Source organism: Scyliorhinus torazame, chromosome X, assembly GCF_047496885.1.
Source record: "Scyliorhinus torazame isolate Kashiwa2021f chromosome X, sScyTor2.1, whole genome shotgun sequence".
NCBI classification, from domain to species: Eukaryota; Metazoa; Chordata; class Chondrichthyes; order Carcharhiniformes; family Scyliorhinidae; genus Scyliorhinus; species Scyliorhinus torazame.
The window spans coordinates 27,052,737-27,076,144 of NC_092738.1; the positions used below are offsets into that span (position 1 = coordinate 27,052,737).

General features: G+C 52.7%; 1 protein-coding gene across 3 annotated transcripts in view; it reads right to left on the reverse strand.

Annotated features, from left to right (window-relative positions):
* The window catches only part of LOC140405436 (tensin-2-like), a 377,445-nt gene that overhangs the window by 66,585 nt on the left and 287,452 nt on the right, over positions 1-23,408 (reverse strand). For all 3 annotated transcript variants that reach the window (XM_072493844.1, XM_072493845.1, XM_072493847.1), the window contains exons 15-17: positions 16,536-16,665; positions 14,144-14,209; positions 12,794-12,910 (exon numbers count right to left, since the gene is read on the reverse strand). In XM_072493844.1, coding sequence (XP_072349945.1) covers positions 12,794-12,910; positions 14,144-14,209; positions 16,536-16,665 — 313 coding nt within the window. The remainder of the gene's footprint in view (positions 1-12,793; positions 12,911-14,143; positions 14,210-16,535; positions 16,666-23,408) is intronic.

Here is a 23,408-nt window from a genome sequence, read left to right on the forward strand (position 1 = left end):
GCTAGCGCCCTCCATACCAGGCAACAGCCTGGTGAACCTCCTCTGCACCCTCTCCAAAGCATCCACATCCTTTTGGTAATGTGGCGACCAGAACTGTACACAGTATTCCAAATGTGGCCGAACCAAAGTCTTATACAACTGTAACATGACCTGCCAACTCTTATACTCAATACCCCTTCCGATGAAGGAAAGCATGCCGTATGCCTTCTTGACCACTCTATCGACCTGCGCAGCCACCTTCAGGGTACAATGGACCTGAACACCCAGATCTCCCTGTACATCAATTTTCCCCAGGGCTTTTTCATTTAGCGTATAGTTCGCTCTTGAATTGGATCTTCCAAAATGCATCACCTCGCATTTGCCCGGATTGAACTCCATCTGCCATTTCTCCGCCCAACTCTCCAATCTATCTATATTCTGTTGTATTCTCTGACAGTCCCCTTCACTATCTGCTACTCCACCAATCTTAGTGTCATCTGCAAACTTGCTAATCAGACCACCTATACCTTTCTCCAGATAATTTATGTGTATCACAAACAGTGGTCCCAGCACAGATCCCTGTGGAACACCACTGGTCACAGTTCTCCATTTTGAGAAACTCTCTTCCACTACTACTCTCTGTCTCCTGTTGCCCAGCCAGTTCTTTATCCATCTAGCTAGTACACCCTGGATCCCATGAGATTTCACTTTCCCCATCAGCCTACCATGGGAAACCTTATCAAATGCCTTACTGAAGTCCATGTATATGACATCTACAGCGCTTCCCTCATCAATCAACTTTGTCACTTCCTCAAAGAATTCTATTAAGTTGGTAAGACATGACCTTCCCTGCACAAAATCATGTTGCCTATCACTGATAAGCCCATTTTCTTCCAAATGGGAATAGATCTTATCCATCAATATCTTCTCCAGCAGCTTCCCTATCAGTGACGTCAGGCTCACTGGTCTATAACTACCTGGATTATCCCTGCTACCCTTCTTAAACAAGGGGACAACATTAGCAATTCTCCAGTCCTCTGGGACCTCACCCGTGTTCAAGGATGCTGCAAAGATATCTGTTAAGGCCCCAGATATTTCCTCTCTTACTTCCCTCAGTAACCTGGGATAGATCCCATCCGGACCTGGCGACTTGTCCACCTTAATGCCTTTTAGAATACCCAACACATCCTCCCTCCTTATGCTGACTTGACCTAGAGTAATCAAACATCGATCCCTAACCTCAACATCCGTCATGTTCCTCTCCTCGGTGAATACCAATGCAAAGTACCCGTTAAGAATCTCACCCATTTTCTCTGACTCCACGCATAACTTTCCTCCTTTCTCCTTGAGTGGGCCAACCTTTCTCTTGTTACCCTCATGCTCCTTATATATGAATAAAAGGCTTTGGGATTTTCCTTAACCCTGTTTGCTAAAGATATTTCATGACCCCTTTTAGCCCTCTTGATTCCTCGTTTCAGATTGGTCCTACATTCCCGATATTCATCCAAAGCTTTGTCTGTCTTCAGTCGCTTAGAACTTATGTATGCTTCCTTTTTCCTCTTAGCTAGTCTCACAGTTTCACCTGTCATCCATGGTTCCCTAATCTTGCCATTTCTATCCCTCATTTTCACAGGGACATGTCTGTCCTGCACTCTAATCACCTTTCCTTAAAAGACTCACACATATCAAATGTGGATTTACCCTTAAACAGCTGCTCCCAATCCACATTCCCCAGCTCCTGCCGAATTTTGGTATAATTGCCTTCCCCCAATTTAGCACTTTTCCTTCAGGACCACTCTCGTCTTTGTCCATGAGTATTCTAAAACTTACAGAATTGTGATCACTATTCCCAAAGTAATCCCCGACTGAAATTTCAACCACCTGGCCGGGATCATTCCCCAATACCAGGTCCAGTATGGCCCCTTCCCGAGTTGGACTATTTACATACTGCTCTAGAAAACCCTCCTGGATGCTCCTTACAAATTCTGCTCCATCTAGACCGCTAACACTAAGTGTATCCCAGTCAATGTTGGGAAAATTAAAATCTCCTATCACCACCACCCTGTTGCTCCTACATCTTTCCATAATCTGTTTGCATATTTGCACCTCTATCTCACGCTCGCTGTTGGGAGGTCTGTAGTACAGTCCCAACATTGTTACCGCAATGTATTATGTACAGTATTGGTCTGCTTATATAAGGAAATATGTAAATGCATTGGAAAGAGTTCAGAGAAGGTTTACGAGACTAATACCTGGAATGGACGGGTTGTCTTATGAGGAAAGGTTGGCGAGGCTGGACTTGTATTCACTGGTGTTTAGAAGAGTAAGAGGAGGCTTGATTGAAACCTTTAGGATCCTGAGGGATCTTAACAGGGTGAATGTGGAGAGGATGTTTCCTCTTGTGGGAGAATCTAAAACTGGAGGTCACGGTTTAAAAATAAGGGGCGAAATTCTCCTACCCGCCCCGCCACATTTCTGCGCCGACCGGCCGGCGGGAGTCTCCGTAACACCGGCCGGTCAATGGGGTTTCCCATTGTGGGGCACCCCCACGCCGTCGGGAAACCCCCGGGCGCCGGCAAAATGGAGACTCCCGCCGGCGGAGAATGACGCCCAAGGAGTCGCCCATTTAAGACGGAGATGAGGAGAATTTTTTCTGAGGGTCACGAGTCTCTGGACCTCTCTTCCTGAAAAGATAGTGGAAGCAGAATCTTTGACTATTTTTAAGGCAGATAGATAGATTCTTGACTAACAAAGGGGTGAAAGGTTATCGGGGGGTCAGCAGGAATATGGAGTTGAGGTTACAATCAGGTCAGCCACGATCTTATTGAATGGCGGAGCAGGCTCGAGGGGCCAATGGCCTACCCCTGTCCCTCATTCGTATTTATGGTCATCAACACATTGTTGTTTATGGTTCTGCACAAATTGGCTGCCTCAGTTTTTCTCAAATAAATTTAGAGTACCCAATTCATTTTTTCCCAATTAAGGAGCAATTTAGCGTGGCCAATCTGCCTAACCTGCACATCTTGGGTTGTGGGGGTGAGACCCACGCAAACACGGGGAGAATGTGCAAACTCCACACGGACAGTGACCCAGCCCCGGGATCGAACCTGGGACCTCGGCGTCGTGAGGCAGCAGTGCTAACCACTGCGCCACCATGCCGCTCCGGCTGCCTCAGTTACATGACAACAGTGACCACATTTCAAAAAAAGCACTTCATTGGCTGAAACGCACATGGCTCATTGTGACAGCGCTGCTCCTGTGGGATGCCTTGGAATGTTTAAGGTGCTTTATTTTATTCATTCACGGCATCGCTGGCTGGGCCAGCATTTATTTAATTATTTATGTTTTTAAAATGTTTTTATTAAATTTTTTCATTTATGACAGGCAGATTTTGACTTCCGGTTGCGGCGATGCACTGCTAAGCCGCACGTTTCGGCAGCTCCCGTTATAACGGACTTTTGGGGAGCCCCAACGGAAATTCTTTCGGACCAAACCCAGTGTGGGGTGACGAAGGAAGGAGTCCCCCCGGGTGTGTATGGAAAGGATCGGTGGTAGTGGCCAGATTGCGAAGGATCCTTTGGAGCAGCGGCAGAGAAGAGAAGGAAGAAGCAAGATGGCGGCGGATGGAGCCTAGACGACATGGGGCCCGGACCAGCAGGAATTCCTCCGACGGTGTGTGGAGGAATTAAAGAAGGAGGTGCTGGCGCCGATGTTATTGGCAATCGAAGGGCTAAAAGAAACACAAAAGGCCCAGGCGATAGAGCTCCGTGGGGTGAAGGCAAAGGCATCTGAGAACGAGGATGAGATTCTGGGCCTAGCGGTAAAAATGGAGACGCACGAGGCGCTACACGAGGTGTATCGAAAGGCTCGAAGTCCTGGAGAACAGCCCGAGGAGAAAGAACCTCCGGATTCTGGGTCTCCCCGAGGGAGTGGAGGGAGCTGACGTTGGGGCTTATGTGAGCACGATGCTCCATTCGCTAATGGAAGCTGAGGCCCCCTCGGGCCCCCTGGAGGTGGAAGGGGCTCACCGGGTCCTTGTGAGGAGACCAAATGCTGGAGAACCACCAAGGGCGATAGTGGTGAGATTTCACCGCTTCACCAACAGAGAGGCTGTTTTGAGCTGGGCCAAGAAGGTACGGAGTAGCAGGTGGGAGAATGCGGTGATACGAGTGTATCAGGACTGGAGTGCGGAGGTGGCGAGAAGGAGGGCAAGCTTTAATCGGGCCAAGGCGGTGCTTCACAAGAAGAAAATAAAGTTTGGGATGCAGAGCCGGCGCGATTGTGGGTCACGCACCAAGGCAAACATTACTACTTTGAAACGCCGGATGAGGCATGGACCTTCATCCAAGAAGAAAAACTGGACCAGAACTGAGGGACTGATGCTGGGGGGGGGAGACGACGAGGTCGATGCATAGAAATGTAAATTGGGGAATGGGAGGTTCACAGTATCGGGACGATAGACAGGGATTTTTTCTCCTCTTGACGGGGGGACACTGAGAAATGTGGGCGCCGGTGGCAAAAGGGACTGAGAGGGGGGATGGGGAATGGGGGAGCTGCGCCATGGGGGGCGGGGCCGATCCAGGAAAGCGTGGTTTTTTTCCCGCGCTAGGGAGATGATGGCGGGAAGATAGGCGCAAGAAGGAATAGAGTTCCACGCACGGGGGGGTCAAGGAGGGAGCGGGGGAAGCCGGGGTCAGTTGGAGTCAGCTGACTTTTGGAAGCATCATGGGGGGAGTAACCATGCTAGATGGGGATCTAGCGGGGGGGGAGGGGGATCAACTGGGTTGCTGCTGCTGGGAGCGAGAGGGAGCTGGCAAGAGAAGAGGTGGTCGGGACGGGAGGGCGCCGCCTGGGGGACGGGTGGGTGCGCGGGACCTGGACGGGGGACTGGCCGAGTATAGGGGATGGCTAGTCGGGGGGGGGGCTGATCACGTGGAATGTGAGAGGCCTAAATGGGCCGATTATGAGGGCCCGAGTGTTCGCGCGCTTAAAAGGACTGAAGGCAGATGTGGTCATGCTTCAGGAGACACATCTGAAGGCGGCGGATCAGGTTAGGTTAAGGAAAGGATGGGTGGGACAGGTGTTCCACTCAGGGTTGGACGCGAAAAATAGAGGGGTGGCGATATTGGTGGGGAAACGGGTGTCGTTCGAGGCTAGGAATATAGTGGTGGACAACGGGGGGTAGATATGTGATGGTGAGTGGTAGACTGCAGGGAAAGGAGGTTGTGCTGGTAAATGTATATGCCCCGAACTGGAATGACGCGGGATTTATGAAGCGGATGCTGGGACGTATCCCGGACCTGGAGGTGGGAAGCCTGGTAATGGGGGGGGATTTCAATACTGTGCTGGATCCAGGGTTAGATCGGTCTAGATCCAGGACCGGAAGGCCGGCAGCGGTCAAGGTGCTTAGGGGGTTCATGGAGCAAATGGGGGGAGTGGATCAGTGGAGATTTGCTAGGCCGTTGGCCAAAGAGTTCTCCTTTTTCTCCCATGTCCATAAGGTATACTCACGAATAGATTTCTTTGTTTTGAGCAGGGCACTGATCTCGAAGGTGGCAGGAACGGAGTATTCGACCATAGCCGTTTCAGACCATGCCCCACACTGGGTGGATCTGGAACTAGGAGAGGAGAGGGAACAGCGCCCACTCTGGCGACTGGATGTGGGACTATTGGCAGATGAGGGGGTCTGTGGAAGGGTGCGAGGATGCATTGAGAGGTACCTGGAGGCCAATGATGATGGTGAGGTCCAGGTGGGGGTAGTATGGGAAGCGCTGAAGGCGGTGGTTAGGGGAGAGTTGATCTCCATTACGGCTTACAAGGAGAAAAAAGAGGGCAAAGAAAGGGAGAGATTAGTGGGGGCGATTTTGAGGGTGGATAAAAGATATGCGGAGGCCCCGGACGAAGGACTATATAGAGAGAGGCGAAGACTTCAGACGGAGTTTGACCTGCTGACCACAGGAAAGGCAGAGGCACAGTGGAGGAAGGCACAGGGGATGAGATACGAATATGGGGAAAAGGCGAGCCGGCTGCTGGCCCACCAGCTTCGCAAGAGGATAGCAGCGAGGGAAATTGGGGGAGTCAGGGATGAAATGGGAACTACGGAGCGGAGAGCAGGGAAGGTAAATGAGGTGTTTAAGACCTTTTATGAGAGGCTATTTAGGTCCCAACCCCCGGAGGGAAAAGAGGGAATGCAACAGTTTCTGGACCAATTAAGGTTCCCGAGGGTGGAGGAGCAGGAGGTGGCAGGTCTGGGGGCGCCAATTGAGGTGGATGAGGTGACTAAAGGGCTGGGGAACATGCAGGCAGGGAAGGCCCCGGGACCAGACGGGTTCCCGGTGGAAGTTTACAGGAAATAGGTGGACTTGTTGGCCCTGCTGCTGGCGAGAACCTTTAACGAGGCCAGAGACTCTACCCCCGACAATGTCGGAGGCGACGATATCACTAATCCTGAAACGGGATAAAGATCCGCTGCAATGCGGGTCATATAGGCCTATCTCACTCCTGAATGTAGACGCCAAGTTGCTAGCAAAAGTGCTGGCGACGAGGATCGAGGATTGCGTCCCGGGGGTGGTGCATGAAGACCAGACAGGGTGTAAAGGGGAGACAACTGAATGTCAACGTGCGACGGCTGTTGGGGGTGATAATGATGCCCCCAGCGGAGGGGGAGGCAGAGATAGTGGTAGCGATGGATGCAGAGAAGGCATTCGATAGGGTAGAGTGGGAGCATCTATGGGAGGTGTTGAGGAGGTTTGAGATCGGGGAGGGGTTTGTCAGTTGGGTCAAACTCCTATACCGGGCCCCAGTGGCAAGTGTAGTCACAAATCGGCAAAGATCGGAGTATTTTCGGTTACATAGGGGAACAAGGTAGGGGTGCCCCCTGTCCCCATTACTGTTCGCGTTGGCAATTGAACCACTGGCCATAGCGTTGAGAGACTCTAAGAAATGGAGGGGGGTGGTTAGAGGGGGAGAGGAACATCGAGTGTCACTCTACGCAGATGACCTACTGCTATATGTGGCGGATCCTGTAGAGGGGATGACAGAGGTTATGCAGATATTGAGGGAGTTTGGAGATTTTTCGGGATATAGGCTAAATATGGGGAAGAGTGAGCTTTTCGTAGTACACCCTGGGGATCAGGGAAGTGGAATAGACGCCCTGCCGTTAAGGAGAGTGGAAAGGAGCTTCCGATATTTGGGGATTCAGGTAGCTAAGAGCTGGGGAACTCTACACAAACTCAATCTGACGCGGCTGGTGGAGCAGATGGAGGAGGATTTCAAGAGGTGGGATATGCTGCCGCTCTCACTGGCGGGCAGAGTGCAGGCGGTAAAAATGATGGTTCTCCCGAGGTTTCTTTTCGTGTTTCAGTGTCTCCCCATTCTGATCACGAAGGCCTTCTTCAAGAAAATAGACAGGAGTGTTATGAGTTTTGTGTGGGCAGGGAAGGCCCCGAGGGTAAGGAGGGGGTTCCTGCAGCGCAGCAGGGACAGAGGGAGACTGGCGTTGCCGAATCTGGACGACTACTACTGGGCCGCCAATGTGGCGATGGTTTGTAAGTGGATGAGGGAGGGAGAGGGGGCGGCGTGGAAGAGGCTGGAGATGGCATCCTGTAAAGGAACGAGCCTAAAGGCGCTGGTGACGGCTTTCCCCGAAAAGGTATACCACAAACCCAGTGGTGGTGGCAACCTTAAAGATCTGGGGGCAATGGAGGCGACACAGGGGGGTGACGGGTGCCTCGGTGTGGTCTCCGATCAGGAATAACCATAGGTTTGTCCCAGGAAGGATGGACGGAGGGTTCCAGAGCTGGCATCGGGCAGGAATTAGGAGACTGAGAGACTTGTTTATTGACGGGACGTTTGCGAGCCTGGGAGCGCTGGAGGAAAAGTATGAGTTGCCCCCGGGGAATATCTTCAGATATATGCAAGTGAGGGCGTTTACGAGGCAACAGGGGAGGGAATTTCCGCTGCTCCCGACACAGGGGATCCAGGATAGAGTGATTTCCGGGGTATGGGTCGGGGAGGGCAAAGTGTCCGAAATATATCAGGAGATGAGAGACGAGGGGGACGCGCCGGTAGAGGAGCTGAAAGGAAAATGGGAAGAAGAGCTGGGGGAGGAGATTGAGGAGGGTTTGTGGGCTGATGCCCTAAGTAGGGTAAATTCCACTTCCTCGTGTGCCAGGCTTAGCCTGATACAATTCAAGGTTCTACACAGAGCACACATGACGGGAGCAAGACTGAGCAGGTTCTTCGGAGTGGAGGACAGGTGTGGGAGGTGCTTGGGAAGCCCGGCGAACCACACACACATGTTCTGGTCGTGTCCGGCACTGGATGAGTACTGGGGGGGCGTGGCAAGGGTGATTTCAAAGGTGGTGAAGGTCCGGGTCAAGCCAGGCTGGGGGTTAGCGATATTTGGGGTAGCAGAAGAGCCGGGAGTGCAGGAGGCGAAAGAGGCCGATATTCTGGCCTTTGCGTCTCTGGTAGCCCGGCGAAGGATCCTACTTATGTGGAAGGAAGCGAAACCCCCCCGGCGTGGAGGCCTGGATAAACGACATGGCACGGTTCATTAAGCTGGAACGAATGAATTTTGCGCTGAGAGGATCGGTTCAGGGGTTCTCCAGGCGGTGGCAACCGTTCCTTGACTATCTCGCGGAACGTTAAGGGAAAATAGATCGTCAGCAGCAGCCCAGAGGGGGGGAGCACTATATTTTGTTACTTTGTTAGTTCACTATTTTATTTAAATAATGTTACTTATTAGCTATTGTGTTATTTTTATGTTGATTTGTAAAGTGGAAAAATTCTGTTTGAAAACATTAATAAAATATATATTTTTTTAAAAATGACAGGCAGATTTATTAAACATATAATTCAATTACACAGTTATAAATAATTACACCATTTTACTATACATACCCGAAATGTGATCAAAATTTACACATGTTAAAACATGCCTAAAAAAAAATGTGGGGGTTCGGAGAATCAGCGAGGGGCGGCGTGAATCCCGCCCCGCCGCCGGCTGTCGAGTTCTCCGGCGCCGGTTTTTCGGCGGGGGCGGGAATCGCGTCGTGCCGATTACGAGCCCTTGGCAGTGCCCCCCCCCCCCCCAGCGATTCTCCGCCCCGCGATGGGCCGAGAGGCAGCCCGTTTTCGGCCGGTCCTGCCGGCGTAAATCAAACCAGGTCCGTACAGGCGGGACCTGGCTCTGCGGGCGGCCTGCAGAGTCCTCGGGGGGGGGCGCGGGGGGATCTGGCCCCGGGGAGTGCCCCCACAGTGGCCTGGCCCGCGATCGGGGCCCTCCGACACGCAGGCGGGCCTGTGCCGTGGGGGCACTCTTTCCCTCCACACCGGCCGGTGTCAACCTCCGCTATGGCCGGCGCGGAGAAGAACCCCCCCCGCGCATGCACTGGGATGACGGCAGCACACGCTGGCGCTCCCGCGCATGCGGCAACTCGCGCCAGCCGGCGGAGGCCCTCCGGTGCCACTTGGCACGCCGCCAAGCCCTTCCGCACCGGCTGGCGCGGCACCAACCCCACCGGCGCCGGCCTAGCCCCTGAAGGTGCAGAGGATTCTGCACCTTCGGGGCGGCCCGACGCCGGAGTGGTTCACGCCACCCCTCGGTACGGCCCGCCCTGCCGGGTAGGGGTGAATCCCGCCCGTGGTCTACTTACATTGTTGTAACCAGCATGGTAAAGATATAGGCGGGATTCTCCAACCCCCCCGCCGGGTCCTATTCTCCGGCACCGTTTTTCAGGTGGGGGCGGGGTTCACCCCACGCCGGTCTGGGGCCATTGGCAGCGGCTCCCCGGCAATTCTCTGGACCCCGATGGGCCGAGCGGCTGTCCGTTTTTGGCCAGTCCCGCCGGCGTGGGTTACGCATGGTCCCACACGGCGGGACCTGGCAGGTAAGTCAGCTGGGGCGGTCCATTTGGGGGGGGGTGCCGGGCCACAGTGGTCTGGCACGCGATCGAGGCCCACCGATCTGCGGGCCGGCCTGTGGCGTGGGGGCACTCCTTCCTTCCTTCCACAATGAATTTAACAAATTAATTGGATTGCACTAAAATGCACCAGTTCCCCCACTAACTGGGATTTAGGGCTTTTCACAGACCGGCAGTTTAGAATACGAAGTAGCTGCTTGCACTGTTTGGACTCTGAAACAGTCTAACAGACGTGCCTTGGCTCTGTGACATGAACCAGTTCTCAGGCACTTAGATATATTCAGCCTTATTGAGCTCAGCTTCACCCAGAACTGCAGGGATTACAAGATTAGACGATTGCCATTCTTTACAGGGACACGATTTGTTTGTGTGCAATTTCCACCTCCCCACTTCTGACCTTGTGCCAATCAGATTAGGACACAAAGCAAGTTCAGAAGCAGGCGAAGCAGAGACAGAAGAGGTGGAGGGCAGAGGGGGAGGCATGTGCACAGGCCAGAGGGGCAAAGTAGCTCTATAGAGTTGGTGCCTGTGGATTCACTCAGTGTATGATGGCACTGACACAGACTAACGTACACGGAGGATGGACCATCTGAAATAATCCTGTAGGTCTAAGATGTTGCCAAGACCGACGATTCCATGAGGAATGTATTCATTTTGCCCTGTTGCTTTCTTGGGTTCAGGGGAATGCCAATATCTACTTTAAAAGTGCCTGTTCTATTGTGTAAATTCTGCTAATTAGGGACACAGTGACAGCCGTGTGTACCATCTACAGAATACACGGCAGTAACTCCCTCCACCACCGACACACAGTGTCAGCCGTGTGTACCATCTACAGAATACACGGCAGTAACTCCCTCCACCACCAACACACAGTGACAGCCGTGTGTACCATCTACAGAATACACGGCAGTAACTCCCTCCAGCACCGACACAGTGTCAGCCGTGTGTACCATCTACAGAATGCACGGCAGTAACTCCCTCCAGCACCGACACAGTTTCAGCCGTGTGTACCATCTACAGAATACACGGCAGTAACTCCCTCCACCACCGACACACAGTGTCAGCCGTGTGTACCATCTACAGAATGCACGGCAGTAACTCCCTCCAGCACCGACACAGTGTCAGCCGCGTGTACCATCTACAGAATGCACGGCAGTAACTCCCTCCACCACCGACACACAGTGTCAGCCGTGTGTACCATCTACAGAATACACGGCAGTAACTCCCTCCACCACCGACACAGTGTCAGCCGCGTGTACCATCTACAGAATGCACGGCAGTAACTCCCTCCACCACCGACACACAGTGTCAGCCGTGTGTACCATCTACAGAATACACGGCAGTAACTCCCTCCACCACCGACACACAGTGTCAGCCGTGTGTACCATCTACAGAATGCACGGCAGTAACTCCCTCCAGCACCGACACACAGTGTCAGCCGTGTGTACCACCTACAGAATGCACGGCAGTAACTCCCTCCACCACCGACACACAGTGTCAGCCGCGTGTACCATCTACAGAATACACGGCAGTAACTCCCTCCAGCACCGACACACAGTGTCAGCCGTGTGTACCACCTACAGAATGCACGGCAGTAACTCCCTCCACCACCGACACACAGTGTCAGCCGCGTGTACCATCTACAGAATACACGGCAGTAACTCCCTCCACCACCGACACAGTGTCAGCCGTGTGTACCATCTACAGAATACACGGCAGTAACTCCCTCCAGCACCGACACAGTGTCAGCCGCGTGTACCATCTACAGAATACACGGCAGTAACTCCCTCCAGCACCGACACAGTGTCAGCCGTGTGTACCATCTACAGAATACACGGCAGTAACTCCCTCCACCACCGACACAGTGACAGCCGTGTGTACCATCTACAGAATACACGGCAGTAACTCCCTCCAGCACCGACACAGTGTCAGCCGTGTGTACCATCTACAGAATACACGGCAGTAACTCCCTCCAGCACCGACACAGTGTCAGCCGTGTGTACCATCTACAGAATACACGGCAGTAACTCCCTCCACCACCGACACACAGTGTCAGCCGTGTGTACCATCTACAGAATACACGGCAGTAACTCCCTCCAGCACCGACACACAGTGTCAGCCGTGTGTACCATCTACAGAATACACGGCAGTAACTCCCTCCAGCACCGACACACAGTTTCAGCCGTGTGTACCACCTACAGAATGCACGGCAGTAACTCCCTCCAGCACCGACACAGTTTCAGCCGTGTGTACCACCTACAGAATGCACGGCAGTAATTCCCTCCAGCACCGACACACAGTGTCAGCCGTGTGTACCATCTACAGAATACACGGCAGTAACTCCCTCCACCACCGACACACAGTGTCAGCCGCGTGTACCACCTACAGAATGCACGGCAGTAACTCCCTCCACCACCGACACAGTGTCAGCCGCGTGTACCATCTACAGAATACACGGCAGTAACTCCCTCCACCACCGACACACAGTGTCAGCCGCGTGTACCATCTACAGAATACACGGCAGTAACTCCCTCCACCACCGACACAGTGTCAGCCGTGTGTACCATCTACAGAATGCACGGCAGTAACTCCCTCCAGCACCGACACAGTTTCAGCCGTGTGTACCATCTACAGAATACACGGCAGCGACTCACCAAGGCTCCTTCGACAGCACCTTCCAAACTTGCAACCTCCAGCACCTTTTGTGACTTGATGTCGTACTTCGTTTTATAATGCTCCGGAGAAGTCCCTTGGGGACATTTTGTTATGGGAAAGGTGCTATATAATAGCAATAATTTGGTGTTGTTGGATCAAGCTTAATGAAGAACCTGATGAGCACAATGTGAAGGCAGCAACAAGCTAACAATTTCTGAGTTCTATTCCAATACCTTCCAAGCCATCCTCATGGTGAAGGTTGAAGTTCTCATACGAATCCCATCGGACAGTGGGATCAGATGTGTTGTAATCCACAGTCACTGTAGAGTCATTCTTCAAATGTTCTCCATCTGTAGATGGGAAGAGGAGAAGGGGTGAGTGCTGCCATTAATAGGTTCTCATCAAGTCAGCTGGCTGTCTTGCCCACATTTAGATCGATTGACAGAGACCTGCCCATGAACTGAGATGTGTATCGGTCAATGAATAGATCCAACTATTATCTGCTACATTCGTGGCTGGGTGTCCTTCAAGAGGGAATACGCGGTGTCCACCTTCACAGCCAAGGCCTTCAGTGCCTGGCACCACAGCGGCTGGCGTGTTTTACTGACCCTTTTAACCACATTTTGATTTGATGTTCTAAGTTTCCTTTGAGATTTGGGGCGACATTCTCCGACCCCCCACCGGGTCGGAGAATCGCCGGGGGCTGGCGTGAATCCCGCCCCCGCCGGTTGCCGAAGTCACCGGCACCAGAGATTCGGTGGGGGCGGGAATCGCGCTGCGCCAGTTGGCGGGCCCCCCCGCTCGATTTTCCGGCCCGAATGGGCCGAAGTCCCGCCGATAAATTGCCTGTCCCGCCGGCATAAATTGAACCACCTACCTTACCGGCGGGACAAGGCGGCACGGGCGGGCTCCGGGGTCCTGGGGGGGGGCGCGGGGCGATCGGGGCCCACCGATCCGCGGGCGGGCCTGTGCCGTGGGGGCACTCTTTCCCTTCCGCCTCCGCCACGGTCTCCACCATGGCGGAGGCAGAAGAGACTTCCTCCACTGCGCATGCGTGGGAAGCTGTCAGCGGCCGCTGACGCTCCCGCGCTTGCGCCGCCCGGAGATGCCATTTCCGCGGCAGATGGCGGGGCACCAAAGGCCTTTTCCGCCAGCTGGCGGGGCGGAAATTCCTCCGGCGTCGGCCTAGCCCCTCAATGTTGGGGCTCGGCCCCGAAAGATGCGGAGCATTCCGCACCTTTGGGGCACCGTTTTGGGCACCAGTCGGCGGACATCGCGCCGTTTCCGGAGAATTTCGCCCATGGTTTTTGTTTGTTGCAGTTCCCCTTTAAGGAGCTGCCTTTTAGTTTATCCCTCATTTTGTTAATTTAGTTTATTCGGTTCACATAAAATATTATAATCTGGCATCGAACCTGGCTCTGACAAAGGGAGTATATGTGACACTGAAAAAGGGAAGATTTGCATTCATATAGAGCTTTTCGCTGTCACGTGTCTTTTCTCGCCTTTGCATTTCAGCATGCGTAGATCTTATTTTTGAAACAGTATCTTGTTTCGAAGTTCTCAAGTGTTACTAAATTGCTTACCTTTTGTTTTTTCTGGACCTGAAGAAAAAACAAACTCCACTGCGGCGTCACGTGGGAACCTGTCGTCTGAGAAGAGAGAACAAGAGTCACCACTGACAGTTCAGTTGTACAACCACAAATTTGTTCAGTCACTGAAGATTTGCTGCACACCGAATCCTCACTAACCTTGAACCAAACTTGGTCAACACCCTCCCTCTTGTTATATTGTGCATGCTCTCCACTTTTAAATTCCCATCAGTGCTTCTCACCTAATCCTTAACCTTGTGGGCTGTGTATTCTATGCTCAAACATTTAGACTATAAAGACATTATACTCTGCTGAAGCCAGGTACATTAACACAGGTACACGCGGTGAAGATTTTAAGACATTCAGTGAGAGGTAAGCAATGAACACAGCAAAAGTATAACCACACTCTCTAATCATTGGAAGATTTCATCTTACAAAATGCAACATCGATATTTGTGGGTTTAAAAGCCGATGTTCTCGCCAACCGAAGATTGCAGTAATTTGAGCTGCTGCACCTGCCTTATAACCTCGGAGTGGAATATAAATGCTTAAATGCTTGAATGCAACACCTTTTATTTTATATTCAGAGCTGGTTTCTATTCTGCGACTGCAGCCCAGAAGGGAAGGCTGTGCCAGATTCATTGTGTCGCAAAACTCCACTTCCTTCCTGAAGCGGCTGTGCTGAAGTGATAGCAGGGCTGGTGAGATGGGAGGGGGTAATGGAGATCCAGGGGGATGGGGGTGAATGCAGTGGACACTAACTCATGGAAATGGTCGCAATCCCAATCTGTGTTGAACCGCATTTGATACTGCAGAGCAAAACCCCACTTTTCAGAAGACAGGCTTGGGTTTATGTTGCACCAGAGGACAGCTTTTAGCGCTTCTACACAATGAATCACTTTGAAATGCAATAGCAGTGGCTTTGTAGGCAAATGCGGCGGCCATTCTGCGCAAGGCAAGGTCCCCACAGCAATGAACCACTTAATGTGTTTTTAGTGGTGTTTGAGGGAAGACTGTTAGTCAAGACAGCATGAGAATTCTTTACTCTGCTTTGAATAAATGCAATGGGATCTTAAACATCCACCAAACAGAACAAACCTCGCTCTCATCTTTCATCCTTGGAATAGCACTTCGGCCAATAGAGCATTCCCTCAGTAAATACTCAATGGAACACCTCGCATATTTCGAAAGCACTTGATAACGTCTCTCAAAAAATGTCTCAAAATGCTTCACATACAATGAACTACTTTGAACTGGGCAGTGTCCATTGTTATGCAGGTAAAGCAGCAGCCATTGTGCGCACAGCAAGATCTCAGAAACACCGGCGAATTAAAATGGCTATTTTCTGGCGTTATTGTTTGAAGGGCAAATGTTGGCCAGGACACTAAAAATAACTCTTTTAGAAAGAATATCCACGGAAAAAGCAGATGAAACTTTGGCTTTCTTATTTCCAGGACGGCAACCTGGATTAGGTGCTGCAGTCCAGGAGTGAGGGCTTAGATCCATAAACTGCTATCACTCGGCCAAGAGGACATTTAGGGTGACATGAGGTGGCATGTGCGAGTTTTTAATTCCCCACAGTCAGCCACTGATCTCATCCAGGCTGCGGCTTTGCACTTCCTCAGAGCCCCTGAAAAATCTAGTCAGGGCTACGGTGCTAACTTTGGCTAATCTCCATATCTGGGAGCACAAATCCTGCCATTTTTCCCAGATTCCTCCTCATTTGTTAGGGGCCACCATCTACCGACCCCCAGCCCACTTCAGCCCCTGCCTCAGTTCTCCATTTTGGTGCGGATGGGCCTACTTCAAGAATTTTGTTCTTTTGAGGCCTGATTGCAACTTTGGCCAGCACTCAGCTGGGAAGGAATCCATTTGAGGCCTTCAGGCTCCAGGAGCTCCAGATGCTATGGGAATCGACTACAATCCCTGTTTGGAATGAAGAAATGTGTTTATTAATTTTTCTTTAGACTAAGAGCATTGGTAGGAACTGGAGCGCAGCAGCTCTAGGGCGAGGCCTTTCAGGTGCTGGTGATCCACCCTGACTATGCTAATAAACGTTTTTCCCTGAAAATTGAGCCCCAGAGAAATGAATAACCACACATGGGTTTGAAGGCGAGGAGGATAAGCATTGGTTGTGAAAATTAGATGAACTCCTTGGGAATACCTTCCCAGAGAAGGCAAGATAAAAGGAGGAAAGGATCTTAAAATTGGGCAAATAACTTTTCCTATTAACTCAAAACCGATTTGGTCCTTAGTTTGTGTCTATTTGCTCTATTTGAGCGAGGCATTAAGAATAATGATGGGGATGAACATGGAGCATTTCAAGTGCTGCTCCAAAAGACCAGGGCAGATAGGAATACTGTTGTTCCTGAAAATTCCCACTGACCTCCGTAAGCATCATCCAGTTCATCCTTTCCAAACCAGAGCTGGGTGCCATGGATGGCACAAGTATGGAACTGTACTCGGAAAACAACATCGCGCTCCGGGTTTTTGTATTGCTTATGGTAACATTTCACCTGAAAAGGCAAAGATGGAAGAACATGTCTAAGACTGAGCCACTGACTGGGTATTACCAATAGTTACAATCGTAAAAACGGTCGGGGATCCCATGTTGCCTTGACACTGACCTCTGAACTGCAGGAGCCTGCATTCAACTCTTGAAGGCCGGTCTCCGCATTTCAGCCCCTGATACCAGACAGAAGATGCAATGCGCTGATCTTTGGCTGGTGATAGGCAGCAAATCACAGGGTAAACTTTACGAGGCGCTCCTCTCCCAAGGAAGTTTTGTCAGGAGAATAGGGAGCAAAGGCCAGTGCACCTGACTCGCATTGCTCCCAATTTCTGGAGAGTGTCAAGAGTCCCTCCGCTTTGAGCTCCCTTTACCAGTCCATGCCCAAGAACAAGGCCACACAAAATTCATCCTGTATGGAGCTAAAGGAATCATTCGTTCTTCTGTGAATGCCTCTAATTCTCGCCAGCATTTCTCGGTCAGAGTGTCCTGTGTCAGGTATCAGTGATCAGAATTGTATTGAAGCAAGGCAAAGAAATTACTCTCCCGGGGCTTACAGGATGTGTGTTTTCAGCCTCGTTTTGCCAAGCATTGGCATGGGCACGATGGGCCGATTGGCTTCCTTCTGTGCCAGAATGATGCTATGGCTTTGCCCGCTCTACAAAGGGAGTCCCAGAGATGATCTTACTTCTGTTTTTCTGGGATTGGATCCACCACGTCGGGACCGCAGTGGGCTAGATCTTCCGCCCATGTAGTCGAATAGTGGAAGATGCGAGCGTGCGAGATTGATAGGCAGGAGAAGACCCAACTTCCCAGTGTCCCGAGTATTTGCATTTCTCAAGTCCTCAATAGTTTTTGTAGATCAGTACTTTTTTCCGTCTACTGATCAGAAAAAGGAAAACCATGGTTTGCCAACAGTTGTCCCGTTTCACTGGGGGAACGGAGGCTGTGGGCTGAATGTTTAGGTCCTGCCAGGGGAGGGAATGGTGGTGGACAGAGCCCAAAAACGCTGGCATACCGGTTTCCTGGCACTGGCTGTCAGGGCTACCTGTCGCCATGGGGAAGGAAGCCAATTGAGGCATGTTCAGGGCCTAGTCAAGGCCAATTAAAGGAGGTTCACTGGAATTTTCCAGGTCGCCTTTGCTTTTCCACTCTGCCAGTGGCCAGTTTAGCTGCCGAGTGAGGCATGCACCCACAGTGTCAGGCAGGGCCCGGGGGATGCCAGCACTTCCGGCAGGCCTACCTGCCTACCCGGGAGTGAGAACAGCCACAGGCTGTCCTGTAGAGGGGCTTCCCTCCATCTTCCCTCCCCCACCACAGTGGTGTCCTGGCTGCTGAATCTACCTTTTATTTCAAGATTTAGAAATGTGGGTGAGAAGGATGCCTCCATTTTGAAGCACCCGCTCTCTCTTGCCTACCTTTCACTGCAGCCTGTGGCTCTCAAGTTGGAAAAGCTCTGCTCCTCCAGTTTTGAGTGGCCACCCACCGCCCTGATTTGGTCACAGAGCCTGTCTCCAGGCTCGGTGGAAAGTCCAATGAGCGACTGTTCCCCACAGGGAAAATCCAGTCCTGTTTGTTTAAGAAGGAGGCGGGTGTTTCTTGGGGGGTATGTCAGCATTTACAGAGGGACGTCCATCCAGAAAAGCTTGAAAAATATAGAGATACACGAGTATCAGCAAGCCGAGTGCCGACTGCACTACTCTTTGTTTTGTCAGTTCAAGTGATAGAAGTAAAATTTGAAGCTTGTGCTTGGCTTAGATTTTATCAAAAGTGCATTTTCAGTGACAATCCGGAGAAATCAGGGAATATTTTTGCAGGCTAAATGGGCGGGATTAAGGTTATTTCTGGTGGTGTAGATTACACACATGCTCAAACTTTCTGTCAGACTAAAAGCAGAAGGCTTGTGCTGCACCATGTCTTGTGCTGGGAAGCTCAATAGACCGGCCTTGGCAAAGCCACTACTGTTTGAACTGGTCACTGGTACGTGAGGAACGCGCTCAAAATGGCTCGGCCTACATGGCACACTTGGCTGGGGAACATCAAATCCCTTGATGTAGCAACCCTTTAATCACGGTACTCGCCAGTAAAACTGGAGCATTGTACTGACGTTGGAATGTGGACCAGTGGCTCAAGGGAGACATGGGGAAGGACAATACACGCTCCCAAATCAATGCAGTCACCTGGGTCCGTTTTGATCCACAGGTGAGGGGGAGGTGGAGGAAGAGCGTTACTCAGATTTGCACACAATTCTCATGAGGCCCATAGAACACAGGGCAAACTAAATTGGGAACAATTGTACCACGGACTATGAAGTGGCCGAGGACCTGTAAACATTCCATAATCCTATCTGCTATTGAGGCGTTTCTCGGGGGTGCGGAAACAGCAGCTCAGGTCTCCTCAGATCCATTAATCTAGCATTGTTTCTTCTGTCCAAAACATAGACTTTGAATGTGTCATAGCTGCTTGTTGGGTAATAGCCATTGACAAGCATAATGATATTTCTGCGCTCAAATAGAAAGAGATTTGCATTTCTATAGCGTCTTTCATGACATCAGAATGTTCCAGTGTTTTCAATACAATTTGCGCACAGCAAGCTCCCACAAACAGCGAAGTGACCTAGGTAATCTGTGTAGTGATTGATTGAAGGATTAATATGAACACTGGGGAGAACCCCCCTGCTCATCACTGAAATAGTGCCAAAGGATCTATCAAATCCATCTGGAGAGTCAGACAGGTCCTTCTCAAATCCGAAAGATGGCAGCTCCAACAGTGCGGCACTCCCTCAGTACTGACCCTCTGACAGTGCAGCGCTCCCTCAGTACTGACCCTCTGACAGTGCAGCGCTCCCTCAGTACTGACCCTCTGACAGTGCGGCACTCCCTCAATACTGACCCTCTGACAGTGCAGCACTCCCTCAGCACTGACCCACCGACAGTGCAGCACTCCCTCAGTACTGACCCTCTGACAGTGCGGCACTCACTCAGTGCTGACCCTCTGACAGTGCGGCACTCCCTCAGTACTGACCCTCTGACAGTGCAGCGCTCCCTCAGTACTGACCCTCTGACAGTGCAGCGCTCCCTCAGTACTGACCCTCTGACAGTGCAGCACTCCCTCTGTACTGACCCTCTGACAGTGCAGCACTCCCTCAGTACTGACCCTCTGACAGTGCAGCGCTCCCTCAGTACTGACCCTCTGACAGTGCAGCACTCCCTCTGTACTGACCCTCTGACAGTGCAGCACTCCCTCAGTACTGACTCTCTGACAGTGCGGCACTCCCTCAGTACTGACCCTCTGACAGTGCGGCACTCCCTCAGTACTGACCCTCTGACAGTGCAGCACTCCCTCAGCACTGACCCTCTGACAGTGCGGCACTCCCTCAGTACTGACCCTCTGACAGTGCGGCACTCCCTCAGTACTGACCCTCTGACAGTGCAGCACACCCTCAGTGCTGACCCTCTGACAGTGCTGCACTCCCTCAGTACTGACCCTCTGACAGTGCGGAGCTCCCTCAGTACTGACCCTCTGACAGTGCGGCACTCCCTCAGTACTGACACTGTGACAGTGCAGCACTCCCTCAGTACTGACCCTCTGACAGTGCAGCACTCCCTCAGTACTGACACTGTGACAGTGCAGCACTCCCTCAGTACTGACCCTCTGACAGTGCGGCACTCCCTCAGTACTGACCCTCTGACAGTGCTGCACTCCCTCAGTACTGACACTGTGACAGTGCAGCACTCCCTCAGTACTGACCCTCTGACAGTGCAGCACTCCCTCAGTACTGACACTGTGACAGTGCAGCACTCCCTCAGTACTGACCCTCTGACAGTGCGGCGCTCCCTCAGCACTGACCTTCTGACAGTGCGGCACTCCCTCAGTACTGACACTGTGACAGTGCAGCACTCCCTCAGTACTGACCCTCTGACAGTGCAGCACTCCCTCAGTACTGACCCTCTGACAGTGCAGCACTCCCTCAGTACTGACCCTCTGACAGTGCAGCATTCCCTCAGTACTGACCCTCTGACAGTGCGGCACCCCCTCAGTACTGACCCTCTGACAGTGCAGCACTCCCTCAGTACTGACCCTCTGACAGTGCGGCACTCCCTCAGTACTGACCCTCTGACAGTGCGGCACTCCCTCAGTACTGACCCTGTGACAGTGCGGCACTCCCTCAGTACTGACCCTCTGACAGTGCAGCACTCCCTCAGTACTGACCCTCTGACAGTGCAGCACTCCCTCAGTACTGACCCTCTGACAGTGCAGCACTCCCTCTGTACTGACCCTCTGACAGTGCAGCACTCCCTCAGTACTGACCCTCTGACAGTGCAGAGCTCCCTCAGTACTGACCCTCTGACAGTGCAGCACTCCCTCTGTACTGACCCTCTGACAGTGCAGCACTCCCTCAGTACTGACCCTCTGACAGTGCAGCACTCCCTCAGTACTGACCCTCTGACAGTGTGGCACTCCCTCAGTACTGACCCTGTGACAGTGCGGCGCTCCCTCAGTACTGACCCTCTGACAGTGCAGCACTCCCTCAGTACTGACCCTCTGACAGTGCGGCACTCCCTCAGTACTGACCCTCTGACAGTGCGGCACTCCCTCAGTACTGACCCTCTGACAGTGCGGCACTCCCTCAGTACTGACCCTCTGACAGTGCAGCACTCCCTCAGTGCTGACCCTATCACAGTGCAGCACTCCCTCAGTACTGACCCTCTGACAGTGCAGCACTCCCTCAGTACTGACCCTCTGACAGTGCGGCACTCCCTCAGTACTGACCCTCTGACAGTGCAGCACTCCCTCAGTACTGACCCTCTGACAGTGCAGCACTCCCTCAGTACTGACCCTCTGACAGTGCGGCACTCCCTCAGTACTGACCCTCTGACAGTGCGGCACTCCCTCAGTGCTGACCCTCTGACAGTGCAGCACTCCCTCAGTACTGACCCTCTGACAGTGCGGCACTCCCTCAGTACTGACCCTCTGACAGTGCGGCACTCCCTCAGTGCTGACCCTCTGACAGTGCGGCACTCCCTCAGTACTGACCCTCTGACAGTGCGGCACTCCCTCAGTACTGACCCTCTGACAGTGCAGCACTCCCTCAGTGCTGACCCTCTGACAGTGCGGCACTCCCTCAGTACTGTCACTCTGACAGTGCGGCACTCCCTCAGTACTGACCCTCTGACAGTGCGGCACTCCCTCAGTACTGACCCTCTGACAGTGCAACACTCCCTCAGTACTGTCGCTCTGACAGTGCGGCACTCCCTCAGTACTGACCCTCTGACAGTGCAGCACTCCCTCAGTACTGACCCTCTGACAGTGCGGCACTCCCACAGTACTGACCCTCTGACAGTGCGGCACTCCCTCAGTACTGACCCTCTGACAGTGCAACACTCCCTCAGTACTGTCGCTCTGACAGTGCGGCACTCCCTCAGTACTGACCCTCTGACAGTGCAACACTCCCTCAGTACTGTCGCTCTGACAGTGCGGCACTCCCTCAGTACTGACCCTCTGACAGTGCAGCACTCCCTCAGTACTGACCCTCTGACAGTGCGGCACTCCCACAGTACTGACCCTCTGACAGTGCGGCACTCCCTCAGTACTGACCCTCTGACAGTGCGGCACTCCCTCAGTACTGACCCTCTGACAGTGCGGCACTCCCTCAGTACTGACCCTCTGACAGTGAGGCACTCCCTCAGCACTGACCCTCTGACAGTGCAGCATTCCCTCAGTACTGACCCTCTGACAGTGCAGCACTCCCTCAGTACTGACCCTCTGACAGTGCAGCACTCCCTCAGTACTGACCCTCTGACAGTGCAGCATTCCCTCAGTACTGACCCTCTGACAGTGCGGCACTCCCTCAGTACTGACCCCCTGACAGTGCAGCACTCCCTCAGTACTGACCCTCTGACATTGCGGTACTCCCTCAGTACTGACCCTCTGACAGTACAGCACTCCCTCAGTACTGACCCTCTGACAGTGCGGCATTCCCTCAGTACTGACCCTCTGACAGTGCAGAGCTCCCTCAGTACTGACCCTCTGACAGTGCGGCATTCCCTCAGTACTGACCCTCTGACAGTGCAGCACTCCCTCAGTACTGACCCTCTGACATTGCGGTACTCCCTCAGTACTGACCCTCTGACAGTGCAGCACTCCCTCAGTACTGACCCTCTGACATTGCGGTACTCCCTCAGTACTGACCCTCTGACAGTGCAGCACTCCCTCAGTACTGACCCTCTGACAGTGCAGAGCTCCCTCAGTACTGACCCTCTGACAGTGTGGCATTCCCTCAGTACTGACCCTCTGACAGTGCAGAGCTCCCTCAGTACTGACCCTCTGACTGTGCGGCATTCCCTCAGTACTGACACTCTGACAGTGCAGAGCTCCCTCAGTACTGACCCTCTGACTGTGCGGCATTCCCTCAGTACTGACCCTCTGACAGTGCAGAGCTCCCTCAGTACTGACCCTCTGACAGTGCGGCACTCCCTCGGTACTGACCCTCTGACAGTGCGGCACTCCCTCAGTACTGACCCTCTGACAGAGCAGCACTCCCTCAGTACTGACCCTCTGACAGTGCAGCACTCCCTCAGTACTGACCCTCTGACAGTGCGGCACTCCCTCAGTACTGACCCTCTGACAGTGCGGCACTCCCTCAGTACTGACCCTCTGACAGTGCGGCACTCCCTCAGTACTGACCCTCTGACAGTGCAGCACTCCCTCAGTACTGACCCTCTGACAGTGCAGCACTCCCTCAGTACT